The following is a 15,979-nucleotide window of genomic DNA, read 5'->3' as shown; positions in this document are numbered from 1 at the left end:
ACCCCGAGCGCCCCGCGCCTGGGATCCCCCGCCATTACTCACGTGGGCCGGGAGGCCTGGCTGCACAGGCAGTGGCTGCCCATGCTTTGCAGGCTCCATGGTCACCATATCTGGGTCCAGATCACGCCCTTCTCCTCCCAGGGGTTAATGTCACACCGAGGCTGGGCTCCCGGCAACTTTGCAGGGACCAGTTTTCCAGGTTTAGGAGGCACTGCTGCTGGGCTGGGCCGGGACTACAAAGATGATTATGACACAGTCGCCTCCCTGAAGTGTGCACACACCTGCGGAGGCCACGTGCAGAAGGAGCTGGTAGCAGCAGCACGGAGAGGGCGCGAAGCTAAGCGAGCATAAAGGGGCATTGCAGATCCATCTTTGAGAGTTGGGGAGAATCAGGGAAGGCTTCCTGGAGGAGGTGATGTCCTGCCTGGTGGAGTGAACCTGCTAGAGGGCGGAACTGCTTGGTGTGTGCTGGAAGAGCGCAGGTACTTGGGGTTGCCTAGAAGAGCACCGAGAGTAAGGGGGCAGGCAGAACGGATCCAGGTGGAGTCCTGTGCACCCTCAGAAGCACAGCTGTTGGCGAATGGATTTGACACATGGCAGGAAAAATGAGGTCTGAAGCAGCTGCAGTGACCCAGGAGAAATAATAAGGACTCAGCTAAGACTGGACTTGGGGGGATGAGGAGAAAGGGACAAAACCCAGAAATAGTTACAGGGTGACATAATCAGAATTTAGTACTTGAATATCGAGGGAGAAGAGGAAGGAGGGAAGGGGTGGCCTTCTGTTTGGGGTTGCTATGGACTCAGAAGGAAGTCCAAGGCCCTGACCAAGACCCTGGAGCCAGACAGAGACCCTCCAAGTGAAACCAGGCTGTTTATAAGCACAGTTCAAAGGTGAAAAGCAAAATGCCTGAATCCTCTCTCCCCCATGCTGTCCCACCAGGCAAGTCCAAACAGTGCTCTGCTGCCAAGAAATTGTTGTGCCAGACAAGGCAGGGGTCTCTTGAAACCCTGTGCCCACAGAATTGAAACATCACCTGAAATATCATTTCTTCAGGTTAACCATGATGATGATAGAAAACAATTATGTGTTCGCTTACCCTATGTGCTACCAACAAAGTTGGCAGGTGGCTTGAAATACCAAAGTGTGAGTGCAAGTACAGCACCTGCCTTCCCCTATGCCTCCCTTAAAGTGTTTTGAGCTAAGAAGATACAGGAACAGAAAGAGAGGTGGAGGATTAATTAATTGCTGCTCCATTGGGGAGAGAGGGATGGTCTTCCACGGAAGCAAGAAATGCAGAATCAGATTCTTGTTTTAGAGAGTAACTAATAAACAGGGTCAGGACAGAATAAACAGAAAAGGGCTGCTTTAACCAAACAACTTACAGCACTATTCTCCTTAGCTAGCTGCCTCGGCAAAACAAAAACAGTATTTACACAAAAATATAGCTTGCAGTGTCAAAATGCATGCTAAACAGATGGTCGAAAAGACACTGATCACATATACAACCTAGTTCCATCAGTATATTTCTCATGACTCCTCATGAAATGATTTCCAGATAAAGGAGGGATGTAGTTGGGTGGGAGGGAGAGATGAAGACCTCCCCTTGAGAAGCACTGAGGGGTAGGCAGGTGGGGGAGATGTTGCTGAGCTAGTTGGAAGGAAACCTAAGTGGATTCATTGGGTACTTCTGCGTTAAGAACCCAGAGTATAGGTCTAACTCGAATCTGAGATTTCTAGAAGGCAGAACCAAAGAGAATATATGAGGGTATGGAGTCCCCTGGCTTCAGTAAAAGGCAGCATTTACGTGTCTCTGGTACCCTATAGTAGGAAAATTTAGTAGGTATATCTTTATATAAGTAATTTAATGCACATGTCTTGGACTATAATTGTGTAGACGATTCAGAAATATTTTTTCAAATGATTATTCATTTTATTGTAATTCTACTTAGAAAGCCAACAGCATGGTATTTAATTATGGTAATAGGGTCTAGGCACGGTGTTTCCTGATAATATGGAGATTGAACTCAAAGGATCTGGGGGAATCTTTAACGTATTCATTAGCTATTTTCACAGCTATCAGGTGGCCTAACCGAGGTGCCAGCAAGCGCTGGAACAGAATAAATGCCTGGTTTGATTTTCTGACAAGTATCTAAAATACTCACTCCTGGTGTTGTTCGTGCATGAATGTTTAGGTACTGAATATGCAGATGGAAAATGAGTGTTTTGTTATTTTAAAATGATTTTGGCCCATGGATAAAGGAGTATGTTGCATGAAAAGTTGACATTCTTATTTTTTGATGAGATGAGAAAATATGTCAGTGCTTCATAGTGAAGTAGTGCCCCAAACTTTCCTGCTCATGATACAAATAACATTTTGAAAAACCCAAATTTAAAACCAGAAGAAAAAGAAAAAGAAAGGCTTGCTCAATGAGTTACTAGATCGATAGTTTGATGGTAGGGGGAAGGGACTGAGGGTGAAACACTTTTGTAAAATGGGTAAGATGCAACTTTTGAGTCTTTAAAGAAAGCAAGTGTGAGAAGCTATGTCAGATAAATAATTTGGTGACAGTGGGGATGGAAGCACACCTTCAAGTTGCTTGCTTGTAAAAAGTTTTCCACTGACGTCTGAAATCTATATGGAACTTTCAGTTCAGTATTAGCTGAAAGGAGACAAAATTTTTTCAAGGGATTTTATAGCTTCCAAGAAATTTTCCTCAAAGCAAAGGGTAGTGTTACTGTTACATGATTTTCTAGTCCTAGGTAATTAAGGCTACTTTTAGCTTGTCTGTATTAAAGGAAAAAGAGCTCCCAGGTGAAGTTATAAGCAAAATCTTGAAATGATTTTAACTAGAAATGTAATCAGAGACAGTCAGTCACTGACCATATTAACCTCAGGGCCCTTATTTTATCCATCCAGTTTGTGTGTAATTACACATGAAACATAAGTATCAACACTTGATGTAAATTTGAGAGGGCTGGTCATTTCCCTGAATGGTTTTCTTGGACATTAAAGTTACATCAAGAAGGGCTAATTATTAAATTGTCCAACCTTGGCTCTTTAAAATGATGATGCAACAAGTTATTCCACTTAGAAACACCACAGTAACATTGGATTGTAATAAGTTAATTTGACCATGTTCAGGTAGCAATTTCTAGGGGGAAAAATAGCCAATAAGGAATCAATCTTCCCCCATTCTCATTTACTGTGGCTGAATTGCTAACAAAGCTGTTGCAAACGCAGGCTTTACAACCAGTATTTATTTATTTACTTATTTATTTTAAATATTATTTTGTATTAGTTTTAGGGTATAGCATAATGGTTAGACAATACTTTACAAAGTGTTCCCCACAAACTTCTTTTATTAAATCCACTAATGATAATATATATAGCTTTCAGAGGGCCATCAAATTGGTTCCAGACACATATGTGATATCTGATTAAGGTGAGATAATATTTATACACACACATTCAGACATTCTAGTCAGGATTCATCATGGAGCAAGATGAAGGTTAGGAGAAATAAGTTCTTTTATGTGTCTGGAAGCCCAGACACACTGTGTTCACTCTAATCAGGATGGCTAGTCCACACACATTTCCCCCAGAGGACTTGGAAGGCTGAGAAAGAAAAATCAAGCCTGAAACCTCACGCCCAAGAATTATTCTTATAAAAACCAGGCAACCTGTGAATAAATGATGCTAAAAACCTATGTGAGGTTGAGTCAACTTCTCTGGTTCTGCTCCCACTTCCTATTCTAACCTGAGAAGAGCTCTTTTAGTTACTTAGTTTATCTGTAAAACAGGAATTATAATGGTGCCTCCTTGTTAGGGTTCTAGTGAGGATTAAATAGGTTAATTTAAGTAAATCCTAGAGCACATAAGTGTTCTGGTATTACTGGACTATGGGGTCCATTTGCCTGTGCACATTAAAGCCCATTAAAATGCAGATAAGAGTTTTCAGTCAAGCCCTAGCTGGTTTGGCTCACTGGATAAGAGCATCGGTCCTTAGACTGAAGGGTCCCAGTTTCGATTCTAGTCAAGAGCACGTACCTCGGTTGCAGGCTCCATCCCTGACCCTGGTGGGGGTGTGTGCAGGAGGCAACCAACAGATGTCGCCCTAACTGGTTTGGCTCAGTGGATAAAGTGTCAGCCTGTGAACTGAAAGGTCCTGGGTTCGATTCTCATCAAGGGCACATGCCCAGGTTATGGGCTTGATCCTCAGTAGGGGGCGTGCAGGAGGCAGCCAATCAGTAATTCTTTCTCATCATTGATGCTTCTATCTCTTCCTCTCTGAAATCAATAAAAAATATTTAAAAAGAAAAATAGATGTGTCTTTCTCACATCGATGTTTCTCTTTCTCTGTCTCTCCCTCTCCATTCCACTCTTTAAAAATCAATGGGAAAATGTCCTTGGGTGAAGATTAACAACAACAAAAAGTTTGGCTGGTTTCTCTTTACCCCAGGAGGCCCTTTGCCTAATGCAGGGGTGGGCAAACTTTTTGACTCGAGGGCCACAGTGGGTTCTTAAACTGGACCAGAGGGCCGGAACAAAAGCATGGATGGAGTGTTTGTGTGAACTAATATAAATTCAAAGTAAACATCATTACATAAAAGGGTACAGTCTTTTTTTTCAATAGTTTTATTCATTTCAAACGGGCCAGATCTGGCCCGCTGGCCGTAGTTTGTCTACGGCTGGCCTAGTGGGTGGCTTGTTCTCCCCCTGTCAGTCTCCAAACTTGAAAATGCCACAGGCATAAAAGTGCCCACTGGCTCTACTTATTCAGGGAGAACTAGTCCATCTCTCAAATTTAATTCTCTTGACCTGTGCACCCACAACTCTCTAGTAGTTTTAAGAAAAAATAAAATATTTTAAAATATTAAATTTTTTCTAGTGTTCTCTCAGTGTTTATTGTAGGACCAATGATCTTTTGCAACTTTCTTCAGCCTACCTGGAAATAGAATCAAGATGAGCATTTTTTTCAAAAAACTGAATTTAGACTATTTTTAAAAATATTAGTTAATCTGTTAGGAGTAAGAGGAGTCTACACTTTAATTCTTCTCCCAACACAAATCACAAAAACCTTTATTTTATGTTGTGGCGCAGTGTCAAGCACTAAATTCAATCAACCAAAATTTTAATTTTATCTCTCTTTCAGGATACCAACCCTGGTGGCAGGTAAACTCTGATTATTTTTTCTCCTTTTCACAATATTTCAGATTTTGAATATTTGAATGGCCCGTCGAAATAATACCAAATGGCATCACCCCAGCAGTAGAACGCTCCTCTAACGCACATCAAAACATGACCCACGGCACATCTGGGAGAACATTTTTCCTCGATGCCGCTAATCAGAACTTGGCTACGATCCCACCGGGGATCTTAGAACTAAGAGAATTAGAAGAGGTGCACCTGGAAAATAACCACATCGAGGAGATCCCCCAGGATATTCAGTACCTAACGAACATCAAAGTCCTCTACCTGAACAATAACAGGCTGAGCAAGCTGTGCCTGCAGCTGGGAAGGCTGAGCCGCCTGGAGGGCCTGGACCTGAGCGACAACCCCATCCTCCCCTCCTGGATCCCGGTCCTCAGCAGCATCCGCTCCCTGCGCCAGCTCCGCCTCTACCGCACCCAGATCGGGGAGATCCCCACCGAAATCTGCAAACACCTCCACCACCTCGAGCTGCTCGGCCTGTCGGGAAACCGCCTGAAGTCTCTGCCCAAGGAAATTGTGAACCAGACCAAACTGAGGGAACTCTACCTGAAGCAAAACCAATTTGAGGTTTTCCCGCCAGAGCTCTGCGTCCTCCGCAACCTGGTGATCATTGACCTGGATGAGAACAGGCTGACGGCGCTCCCGGAGGAGATCGGGAAGCTGATCAGGCTGCAGAAGTTCTACGTGGCTCGCAACAGACTGCAGGGGCTGCCCGAGTCCCTGTGCCAGTGCGACCAGCTGTCGGTGCTGGATCTTTCCTACAACAGCCTCCACTCCCTCCCGCGCAGCCTGGGGAGCCTCTCGGAGATGGAGGAGGTGGGGCTGAGCGGGAACCCGCTGGAGAAGGTGCCGCGCCTGCTCTGCAAGTGGACCTCGCTGCAGCTGCTCTACCTGTGCAACACCGGCCTGCGCTCGCTGCGCCGCTCCTTCCGGCGCCTGGTCAACCTGCGCTTCCTGGACCTCAGTCAGAACCACATGCAAGGCTTCCCCGTGCAGATCTGTACGCTGAAGAACCTGGAGATCCTGGCGCTGGATGATAATAAGATAGGGAAGGTACTGATCCCCTTCCCGGCTGGCACTAGGCCCTCACCCCGGGCCCTCCCTGCCTGAAGGTGGTGCGGTTCTGTGTCTAAACATCAGCACATTCTAACTGACTTTTATGGGCAAACATCCAGGGTTAACAAATATAGCCAACACGGCGATCATTTTTATGACTCCCCTCCCCTCCTCTCCCCTCCAAGAACAACATTGATCACAATTAGTAGCTACCGTTTATTTACAATATGTATGTTAGGCACTGGGCAAAGTGTTTGTTTGTTTCTTACAAGGATTATCTCATTTAATCCTCTCAAGTATCTTTTTAAAAATACATTTTTATTGATTTCAGAGAGGAAAAGAGAGGGAGAAAGAGACAGAAACACCAATGATAAGAGAGGATAATCGATTGGCTGCCTCCTGCACGTCCCCAACTGGGGATAGAGCCCGAAACCAGGGCATGTGCCCTTGACCAGAATAAAACCCGGGATCCTTCAGTCCACAGGCCCATGCTCTATCCACTGAGCCAAACCGGCTAGGGACTGACAAGTACTTTTGATGTCGGTAATATTATCCTCAGTGGCATATGAGGAAAATGAGGCGCAGGGCGCGTAACTAACTTGTCAAGGCCACATGCCTGTAAGTGATGAAGGCAGGATCCCCACCCAGAGCTGCTGGACTCCGGGGTCTATCTATATAATAAAAGCCTACGCCACCATTACGGCAGAACAACCAGTCGCTCGATGCAGGAGCTGCCCCCTGGTGGTCAGTGTGCTCCCCCTGTGGGGAGCCAGAAGCCAGGCTCACGGCTGGTGAATGCAGTGGTGGTAGCAGGAGCCTCTCCCACCTCTGCAGCAGTGCTAAGGAGCAGCAAGCTGAGCAGTAAGGAGCAGCAATCAGGTGGGCAGTAAGGAGAAAGGGGGTCCCAGATTGCGAGAGGGATGTCCGCCTGCCGGCTTAGGCCAGGCCTAAGCCGGCAGGCGGACATCCCCCAAGGGCTCCTGGACTGTGAGAGGGCGTAGGCTGGGCTAAGGGACCCCCTCCCCCCCCCTGCACAAATTTCATGCACCGGGCCTCTAGTATTCTTAATAAAGACCACCTCCTAACAGGATTTCCTTAAACAGATTTTTCTGACACATACAACCTTTAATCTTAATGTTCCATTCATGGGAAACTGCAAAAACAGCTTTAGAGAAACTTTCCCATGTGTACAGGGTGGCCTGTTCAGAAATGTTCATCATAGCATTGTTGGTAATCATGAAGTAATGGAAGACAATCTAAATGTCAGCTAATAGAGGAATGAGCAAGTAAATTGTGGTGTATTTGTAAAATGGAATGCTATGCAATAATTTAAGTGAATGGGAGCCATAGGTACCAATGTGGAGAAATCCCAAAATGTTAATATTTGTTAAAAAGTAAAGCACCGAATTGCAGAACCCAATGATGCCACTTATAAAATTTTTTAATCACACAAAAATACATATACACACAACAAATTTTATGGATATTTATATATGTCATAAGAGTATAAAAAATATGGACTGGAAAAAACTACATTCCTAACAATGGTTGTTTCTGGGAAGAGGGAGGTAGTCAAGCAAATGAAGGTATTGTAGAGAAAGTCAACTTTAATTGCAGTATTTTATTGTGTTTATTAACAAAAGATTTGTGTATACTTGTATTTGTTTCTTTTGTTTAATATTTAAAATAAAAAAAGATTTATTTGAAAAGCAAAAGACAACTATAGAGGGATAAAAAGGGATACTTGGAATTCAACACCTAACCAAATAATAGGTCTGTCTTTCCTGGCCATCGACACCAGTCTCATATGTTCCCCAGACATTATAAAAATCCTAGGCCAAAAAGCTGTGGGTTTTGAAAATATATATATATTTTTATTGATTTCAGAAAGGAAGGGAGAGGGAGAGAGAGTCATAGATACAGCAATGATGAGAGAGAATCATTGATTGGCTGCCTCCTACATGCCCCCTATTGGAGATTGAGCCTATAATCAGGGCATCTGCCCTGACAGGGGATCTATCATAGACTTCCTGGTTCATAGGTCGAGGCTCAACCATTGTGGTACATGGGCCAGGCAAGGTGTGAGTTTATTAAAAAATATATATTTTATTCAATTTTCAAAACCTTGGGTAGGTCTTTTGTTTTCTTAATTGCCATAGACTTTTAAAACTGCCTGTCAGCAAGTAAGTGTTTTGATAGTAACTTTAAGATTTAGGAAGAGAATCTAGGACTTAATCTCAATTAAGTTTGCAGGTTTGATTCCTGGTCAGGGTACATACCTAGGTTGTGGGTTCCATCCTGATTGGGGCATGGGGGGAGGCACCTGACCGATGTTGTTTCTCACATCAATTTCTCTCTCTCTCTCTCTCTCTCTCTCTCTCTCTCTCTCTCTCTCTCTCCCCCCCCCCCCCCCTCTAAAATCAATAAACATATCCTCATGTGAGGATTTAAAAGAAAATATTGACTTGAAACATCTTTTTGGAATACTTCTAGTTACCTTCAGACTTCGGTGCACTTTCAAAACTGAAGATACTTGGACTAAGTGGGAATCAGTTCATTTCATTTCCAGAAGAAATCTTTTCTTTAGAGTCCTTAGAGAAATTATACATTGGGCAAGATCAGGGAGCCAAGCTCACCTTTGTGCCAGAGGACATTGGGAAGCTACAGGTAAGCCTCCCCAAATGAGCAGGCAAAGAGGTACACACTTACGGATTCCTTAAGTTGGCTGATATTGGGGAAACATGCCCTGTTCCCACAGGCTGCATGTGGAATCAACCATACCAGATTTCCAGCGCCTAACAGCAGTCATCATTATGCTTTGAGCCTTCCACTGTCTTCCTGATCAACCCACAGATTTATACCCAAAACAAGTTATTGTGATTGCTAGTGGGTATGTCATGCCATACTCCTTTCCACTATGTGTTTTGCAAAGTTTTATTTGCAAAAATTGAGCCATGCTGCTCTACATTTCGTTTCTACTTTTCATAAGTTACCCTTGAAAGCTGTACTATTTTGAAGTTAAAGTATCATACAGGTGAATGCTGGGAGCTGCCGTTTGGGTGGGGCAATAGACCTCCCACTCTCCATGGTGGAATGTAAATCGTGGTCTATTTTACTGTTGCACCAGGTTCACTGAGGATGGGTCCACGGCACTGTGATAAATCCTAGCAGAGCAACACGTTTACTTCACTAACTGGTAGCCCTACCAGTGTGTCTTTATCTATATGCAGACTTTAAGGAACTGTTACATTTTCATGTTCCTGGTCCTGCACTTTTTTAATACTGATAAAGTAGGTGTGGGCCACTACATTATCCCTGGCCATGGCACTGAGCAACGGTCAATGGTATGTATAGCAGAAACTCACCTATGACACAGGGTTTCTATTCCGAATTCTCCATTCTTTTATGCTGTGTTCATAGAACTCTGTCTATCATTTTGCTCCTTGTACATCATGTCACACTCTTCAAAATCTTAGGGTGAGATACAAACAAGTTTTTGCCCAGCGAATTTGAACGTAGTTAACTTATTATCTGTATACTTGGCTACTTCCACTTGGGCAATGTTGGATTGATATTTGGGGAAATTATACTTCTGAGGCAACTGCCACCGACAATTAGCTATTGAAAGGGAGCAAATGATCTGTGTAGTTAAATGATCCAAATTACTTTTTCATAAAGTTCTTGTGAAACAGAAATACTAGGTTCCCATGTTCTATTTTCCCTACATAAATGTGAACCATTTCTAATAGTTTAACTGAAAAATAACTTCTTGATGATGGCCCTTTAAATGTTTCCCCCTTTATGCCAACGCATAATAACCCTCACTGAAGTGGCATGGGAACTCGCAAATGATTCTAGTTGCTGCAACTCGTTTTTCAGTGTAAGGATCATTGTGGTATACTATGATCTTATTTCAGAGTCTTAAGGAGCTGCATATAGAAAACAACCATCTGGAGTACTTGCCAGTGGCCTTGGGATCAATGCCTAACCTGGAAGTTCTTGATTGCCGCCACAATCTGCTTAAGCAGCTTCCAGATGCCATCTGCCAAGCACAAGGTGGGGAATCTTAGTAGGCCTATAGCCTAGTACAGTGGTTCTCAACCTTCCTAATGCCGCGACCCTTTAATGCAGTTCCTCATGTTGTGGTGACCCCCAACCATAAAATTATTTTCGTTGCTACTTCATAACTGTAATTTTGCTACTGTTATGAATCATAATGTATGAATCTGATATGCAGGATGTATTTTCATTGTTACAAATTGAACATAATTAAAGCATAGTGATTAATCACAAAAACAATATGTAATTATATATGTGTTTTCCGATGGTCTTAGGCAACCCCTGTGAAAGGGTCGTTTGACCCCTTTAAAGGGGTCGCGACCCACAGGTTGAGAACCGCTGGCCTAGTAGAATTTGAGACCAGCATTTCCCTTGATAAAAGCTTCTTTGCTTTTCTAAAGACCAATCTCCGTGTTTAGAGAGCTTGGCCCTACCTCATTACCTCCTTGCAGGGTTCCCTGGGAAGGTCAGGTCTCTGACTAGTACAGCTCAGAGCCTCCCACAGGCAGATTATTTATTGGGAATTTGAAAAGCAAGTAGCAACTACTAAGATAATTAGTCATTACACCATCAACAAAAATGTACTGAATCCCTACTACATGTTGGAATTGGGAGTTGGGGGCCCTGTAGTAAATTCATATTAGGTCACTAAGTCACTTGAAGAAAAAGAAAATACTGACTCACAGTGGTGAAATCAGCAAGGGGCGGGGGGAGGGAGGCTTTTGAAGCTACATGATTGACATGAAAAGTCATATATGATGCATATTTAAACACTCAAACATATCCATTTACTTAAGCTTTTTGCTGAGGTCCTACTGGGGCCAGATTAAAAAAAAAAATTTCCCCATAGTGTACTGAATCTTCAGGTTTATAGGTATGTTTTCAAACCATGCCTATTCTTTAGTGAAAGGAGGATGAAGAAATATGAGTGCAAGCTGTTACCTAACCACAAGACATTCAAAGGTTAGAGGCTATCCCAGCTGTGGGCAAACTACGGTCCGCGGGCCGAATCCGGCCCGTTTGAAATGAATAAAACTAAAAAAAAAAAAAGACCGTACCCTTTTATGTAATGATGTTTACTTTGAATTTATATTAGTTCACACAAACACTCCATCCATGCTTCTGTTCCGGCCCTCCGGTCCAGTTTAAGAACCCATTGTGGCCCTCGAGTCAAAAAGTGTGCCCACCCCTGGATCCAGTACTCTTTAGTAATGCTCCCGACGGTACATTTTTATCCTGCCCTTGGTCTCTGGAGGAACGAAACAGTCTCAAAATCTTTTAGTGTTTATTAATGTTTCTTGCCTCTAATACTTATTTACACGAACTCCAACAACTCTGAGTTGTTTTAAAGAAGAGAACTGCGGGTTCCCTCATCAAATCTGATGTTTTTTGTGACATGGCACAGTAGAAAACAAACCTTTCAAAATGACTGGACTAAAGAATTCACGTTTTAATTCTTGCCTGTTTTTAAGATAAATTCATCATTTTAAAATATTGTTTCAGCTTTGAGAGAATTACTGCTTGAGAAAAACTTGCTCACCCAACTTCCAGAAAATTTAGATAGTCTAGTGAATCTCGATGTTCTGACGCTGATGGACAATCCTATGGAAGATCCCCCAGAAGAAGTGTACACTGAAGGCAAAGAGGCTATCTTCACATACCTTATGAATAAAAGACATATGAAAATAGTAGCAACAAAGGTAAATCAGCAAAGTTTCTGCATAATAGACTCCTAGTTGCTTTGGAGAAGGGTTAGTGTTAAACACATTAGATTATCCAATGGGGCTGCTCTTTACACATCTGTACCTTGTCCTTGAGAGCTTGAGAGTAGAGAGTCTTATTTACTTACCCAGGGCCAATCGAGAGAATTTTGAACATCATCCTAGCATTTTTGTTCCTCGTCTCCTTGTCAGGTAAGAAGCCAACAATCAGGCAAAAGAAACCAAAATTTCAACTCTTAAAACAATCTAAAATTCTTAGAGCATTCATTGGGATGGAAAGCTGATAGTAACAAAGTCAGTAAGATAAGGCTGAAAAATTAGAAATGAAAGCATTTATGGTGCAGAGGTCTAGCGACCAGAGTTCTTCTCTGCCACTAACTAGAACTAGACAGTGATGGCGAACCTTTTGAGCTCGGCATGTCAGCATTTTGAAAAACCCTAACTTAACTCTGGTGCCGTGTCACGTATAGAAATTTTTTTATATTTGCAACCATAGTAAAACAAAGACTTATATTTTTTATATTTATTTTATATATTTAAATGCCATTTAACAAAGAAAAATCAACCAAAAAAATGAGTTCGTGTGCCACCTCTGACACGTGTGTCATAGGTTTGCCATCACTGAACTAAGATCAAAGAACTAAGAGCCCTGTCTTGCCCATGAAGCTCATGGAGACATAAGGATACCCCAGACAGACCAGGAATGTGTTCATTTCAGTCAGTATTCAGTGTTCTCCATTCAACTGTTCCAAGCCCCCATCTTCTCACACTCCTAGTTCCATACCTGCTCCCCCAAAATATACCTTTCATTCAGCAGTCACACTGATGCTGTCAAAATATAGGTTGATCAGCTCTCCTCTGCTGAAATCGACCATTTTCATTTCCCTGAAATTAAACTCATAGATAATATTACCTACCAAAACTACATACTTTTAATAAATCGAAGTAATGCCTGAGCTACAACATAAAAGGAAAGATAAGGACAGTTATTTATGTTAAAATATTTGTTTTAATATGTATGTATTCAGAAATGACTACTTTGGAAGAATAAAAATACTTTTTGGAGTCTTCCTAAGAGCATTTTGAAAAACCATATACCCTCTTGCACATTTTCAAAATTGGTATTTAAACTTTTTTGTCACTAGGTTTAAATCATTGCAAAGCTTTTACTTTACAGTGAATTTTAAATATCAACATTTTAAAATAGAGCTCTTAGATCAATATTTTAAATGTACCCAATGGAATCTAAATATTATTTTGATTTGATATGTCAGTCAACATCAATTTACAAGATACTTGAACAAGTTCTTATTTTACAGGCAGACATTTTGTTATATCCTTTTCTTCTTGAACATCTATTTTCATTCCATTTTCCCCATAGAATTGATCTTAATATTTTATGTGATATATATAGTGTGTCCCAAAAAAATGTATCCACATACTTTGAATAATTATAAAGGCAGTGTTTATTAAAATACATTTCATTTTCAAAATTGCATTTTCAGCTATTAAAGTGTGTATACATTTTGGGGGAACACCCTGTACATATCATTTTATTAGTTTTATTTAGTTATATATTTTATTATATATATATAATTTAAAGTAATTTATAGATCACCTTTCGTACTTATGGGTAACAAAAATATTTATGCAAATTAAAATTATTTTTTTCTGTAACTATAGGGTTTTATAATGTTCTAGATTATTACATTTTATTAGTCATATTATTATTACTGGTAGTATAAAATTGACCATAACAACATAACATCTATTATGAATTTTGGTGTTTAATTATTTGACCTATAAGATTTTGGGTAAATACATACACAAATGAGAGAAACTTTTCCACATGGTTTATGTATCCTTGCATCAATAGTACTTATGGCTAGAATGAGATGGGGCTTGGCATCAGTTCTATGCCTATTTTTCATTTTACAAATGAAGTGCTGAGAAACACTGTCCCCATAAATTAGGTGATAAGAAGTTTTTTTCTTTGCCACATTTTGTTTTAAATGGAAATGCCTTAAACATCTCTGGAACTTTTCCCAGGTTTATACCCCAAATCAGATAGCAGGCTCTTATCAGACAAATCAACTGTTCTACTTTCAATTTTCTTGAAGGCGAAGAGTTGGAAGGCAAAAGGATTGGCTACCTGTCCTTAGAGCCAACATCAGTGATATTACTTTGAATTGTCCTCCCCCCCACCCCCCCTTTTTTTTTGGTGTCCCAGAGGTTGCTGAAGTCCAGGGCAACACACCCTAGTCAGACTCAGGTGGGTGAGAGGTGTGCCAGAGGGGCAGCTGTGTCCCTAGGCAGACACATTTTAGAAAAGGGTACGCGTGGAAGTTGAAATTTTGGAGATGGATTGCTTCCACACTGTCCAAGCTTGCTCACCCCTGGAAAGCCTTTGTGGACCAGGGTGACATGTCACACAATTGAAGACCTTGACAACAAAAAGCCCTGCACATTTTCAGAATGCCTCTAGAGGGCAGTACTGTCCCCTGGAAAATCACCACCCTAACCGATCTGCTGCTTTCCCTCCCCATCTCATCTTTCCCTTTTCTGCTTCACTTGAGTCACAAACGGGATCCTCAGTAGGTTTCTAAGGCCCAAGCATGCTCCTGCCTCAGGATCTTCACACTGGCTCTTTCTGCCCAGAGATCATTCCCCTGGTTTGGGCATAACTCTGCCTCCACTTAGTTGAGTCGCTGCTCAAATTTCGTCATACCTGCCCTTAGTCCACCTTATATAAAGCAGCATACCCCCACCTAACTTCTTCATTCCTCCAACAAATATTTATTGAGCTTCTACTATGTGCCAGGCATTGTTCTAGGCACCAGTTTGAACAAAACACAATATGTCCTCATATTGCTTAAAGTCTAGTGTGATGGGAATAAAAACATGAATAGGTAACGTAAAATTATATACTGTGTTAGAAAGTGATAAGTGGTATTGGAAAAAAAGTTTAAGTTAAGGGGAACCTAGATGACCAGAAGTTGTGTGTGTGTGTGTGTGTGTGTGTGTGTGTGTGTGTGTGTGTGTTGTGGAATTTCAATTTAAATGAGATGGTCAGAACTTGAAGTCAACAGGTAGGCTTCATTGGAAAAATGACTGCCTCAGGTTACCATAACAACAGACCATAGACTAGGACGCTTAGACAATAGAAATGTGTTTTCTCACAGTTCTGGCTCTGGCTGCTAAAGGTTCAAAGAGTCTACTTACTTCTAGAGGTGGGATGTTTCTGAGTAGGTGCGAGGGAATAGGATTGAGTGAGGCAACAAGGGTGGGCTGGCTGTAGGTGGGCAGGGGCATAGGAAGACTAGTAACAAGAAGGAAGGCAGGGTAGAGGCACGCCCTCTTCCCCTTACTGTGCACTGCCATCTCCAGGGCACTGAACACCATCTAATTATACATTTATGTGTTTATTGTTTATTGTCTCTTCCCTTCACTGGAATGTGAGCTCCACAAAGTCAGTGATAATAGTATTTATTGAGCTTCTACTATGTGCCAGGCATTGTTAACTGCTGTTTCCCAAAGGTTTGGAACAGCGCCTGGTGCATAAAAGCACTCAATACTTTAAAAAAATACCTGGATGACTACTGGCCAATTGAGAAAGAGAGAAAATAAGGTTTAGAGTTCTCATCACATTGCATTCTCCACATTTTTAAAACCACATGTCAGAACGAAGAGTTGTAACCATTCCCAGTGATACCAGCTAATACTGTTTGGGTTTATCTGTTTTCAGGTTCAGTCCTGGTGGCGTGGAATGATGGTCCGGAAAGGACTTGGGAAATTTAGTGAAATGTTAAAAGTGCGAAAGAAAGGAAAGAATTCTCTAAAATCTAAGTCAGGAAAGAAGGGTGGAAAAGAAAAACCTGCAAAGGAAAAGAAGAAATAATTTTGTATATTAATGACTTGAGGTAATGAACC

The 15,979-nt window shown here is 41.7% G+C and overlaps 1 protein-coding gene across 1 annotated transcript in view; it reads left to right on the top strand.

Moving 5' to 3' along the window:
* The window catches only part of LRRIQ4 (leucine rich repeats and IQ motif containing 4), a 44,567-nt gene extending 28,612 nt beyond the window's left edge, over positions 1 to 15,955 (top strand). The window contains exons 2-6 of the mRNA XM_036350683.1: positions 5,216 to 6,266; positions 8,763 to 8,936; positions 10,187 to 10,325; positions 11,832 to 12,028; positions 15,795 to 15,955. Coding sequence (XP_036206576.1) covers positions 5,301 to 6,266; positions 8,763 to 8,936; positions 10,187 to 10,325; positions 11,832 to 12,028; positions 15,795 to 15,947 — 1,629 coding nt within the window. The 5' untranslated portion in view covers positions 5,216 to 5,300 and the 3' untranslated portion in view covers positions 15,948 to 15,955. The remainder of the gene's footprint in view (positions 1 to 5,215; positions 6,267 to 8,762; positions 8,937 to 10,186; positions 10,326 to 11,831; positions 12,029 to 15,794) is intronic.
* Positions 15,956 to 15,979: the final 24 nt, after the last annotated feature.

The sequence above is a fragment of the Myotis myotis genome, unplaced genomic scaffold (genome assembly GCF_014108235.1).
Source record: "Myotis myotis isolate mMyoMyo1 unplaced genomic scaffold, mMyoMyo1.p scaffold_m19_p_2, whole genome shotgun sequence".
Classification (NCBI taxonomy): Eukaryota; Metazoa; Chordata; class Mammalia; order Chiroptera; family Vespertilionidae; genus Myotis; species Myotis myotis.
The sequence above is the reverse complement of the archived record's forward strand: the minus strand, read 5'-3'. Positions and strand labels throughout refer to the sequence as shown.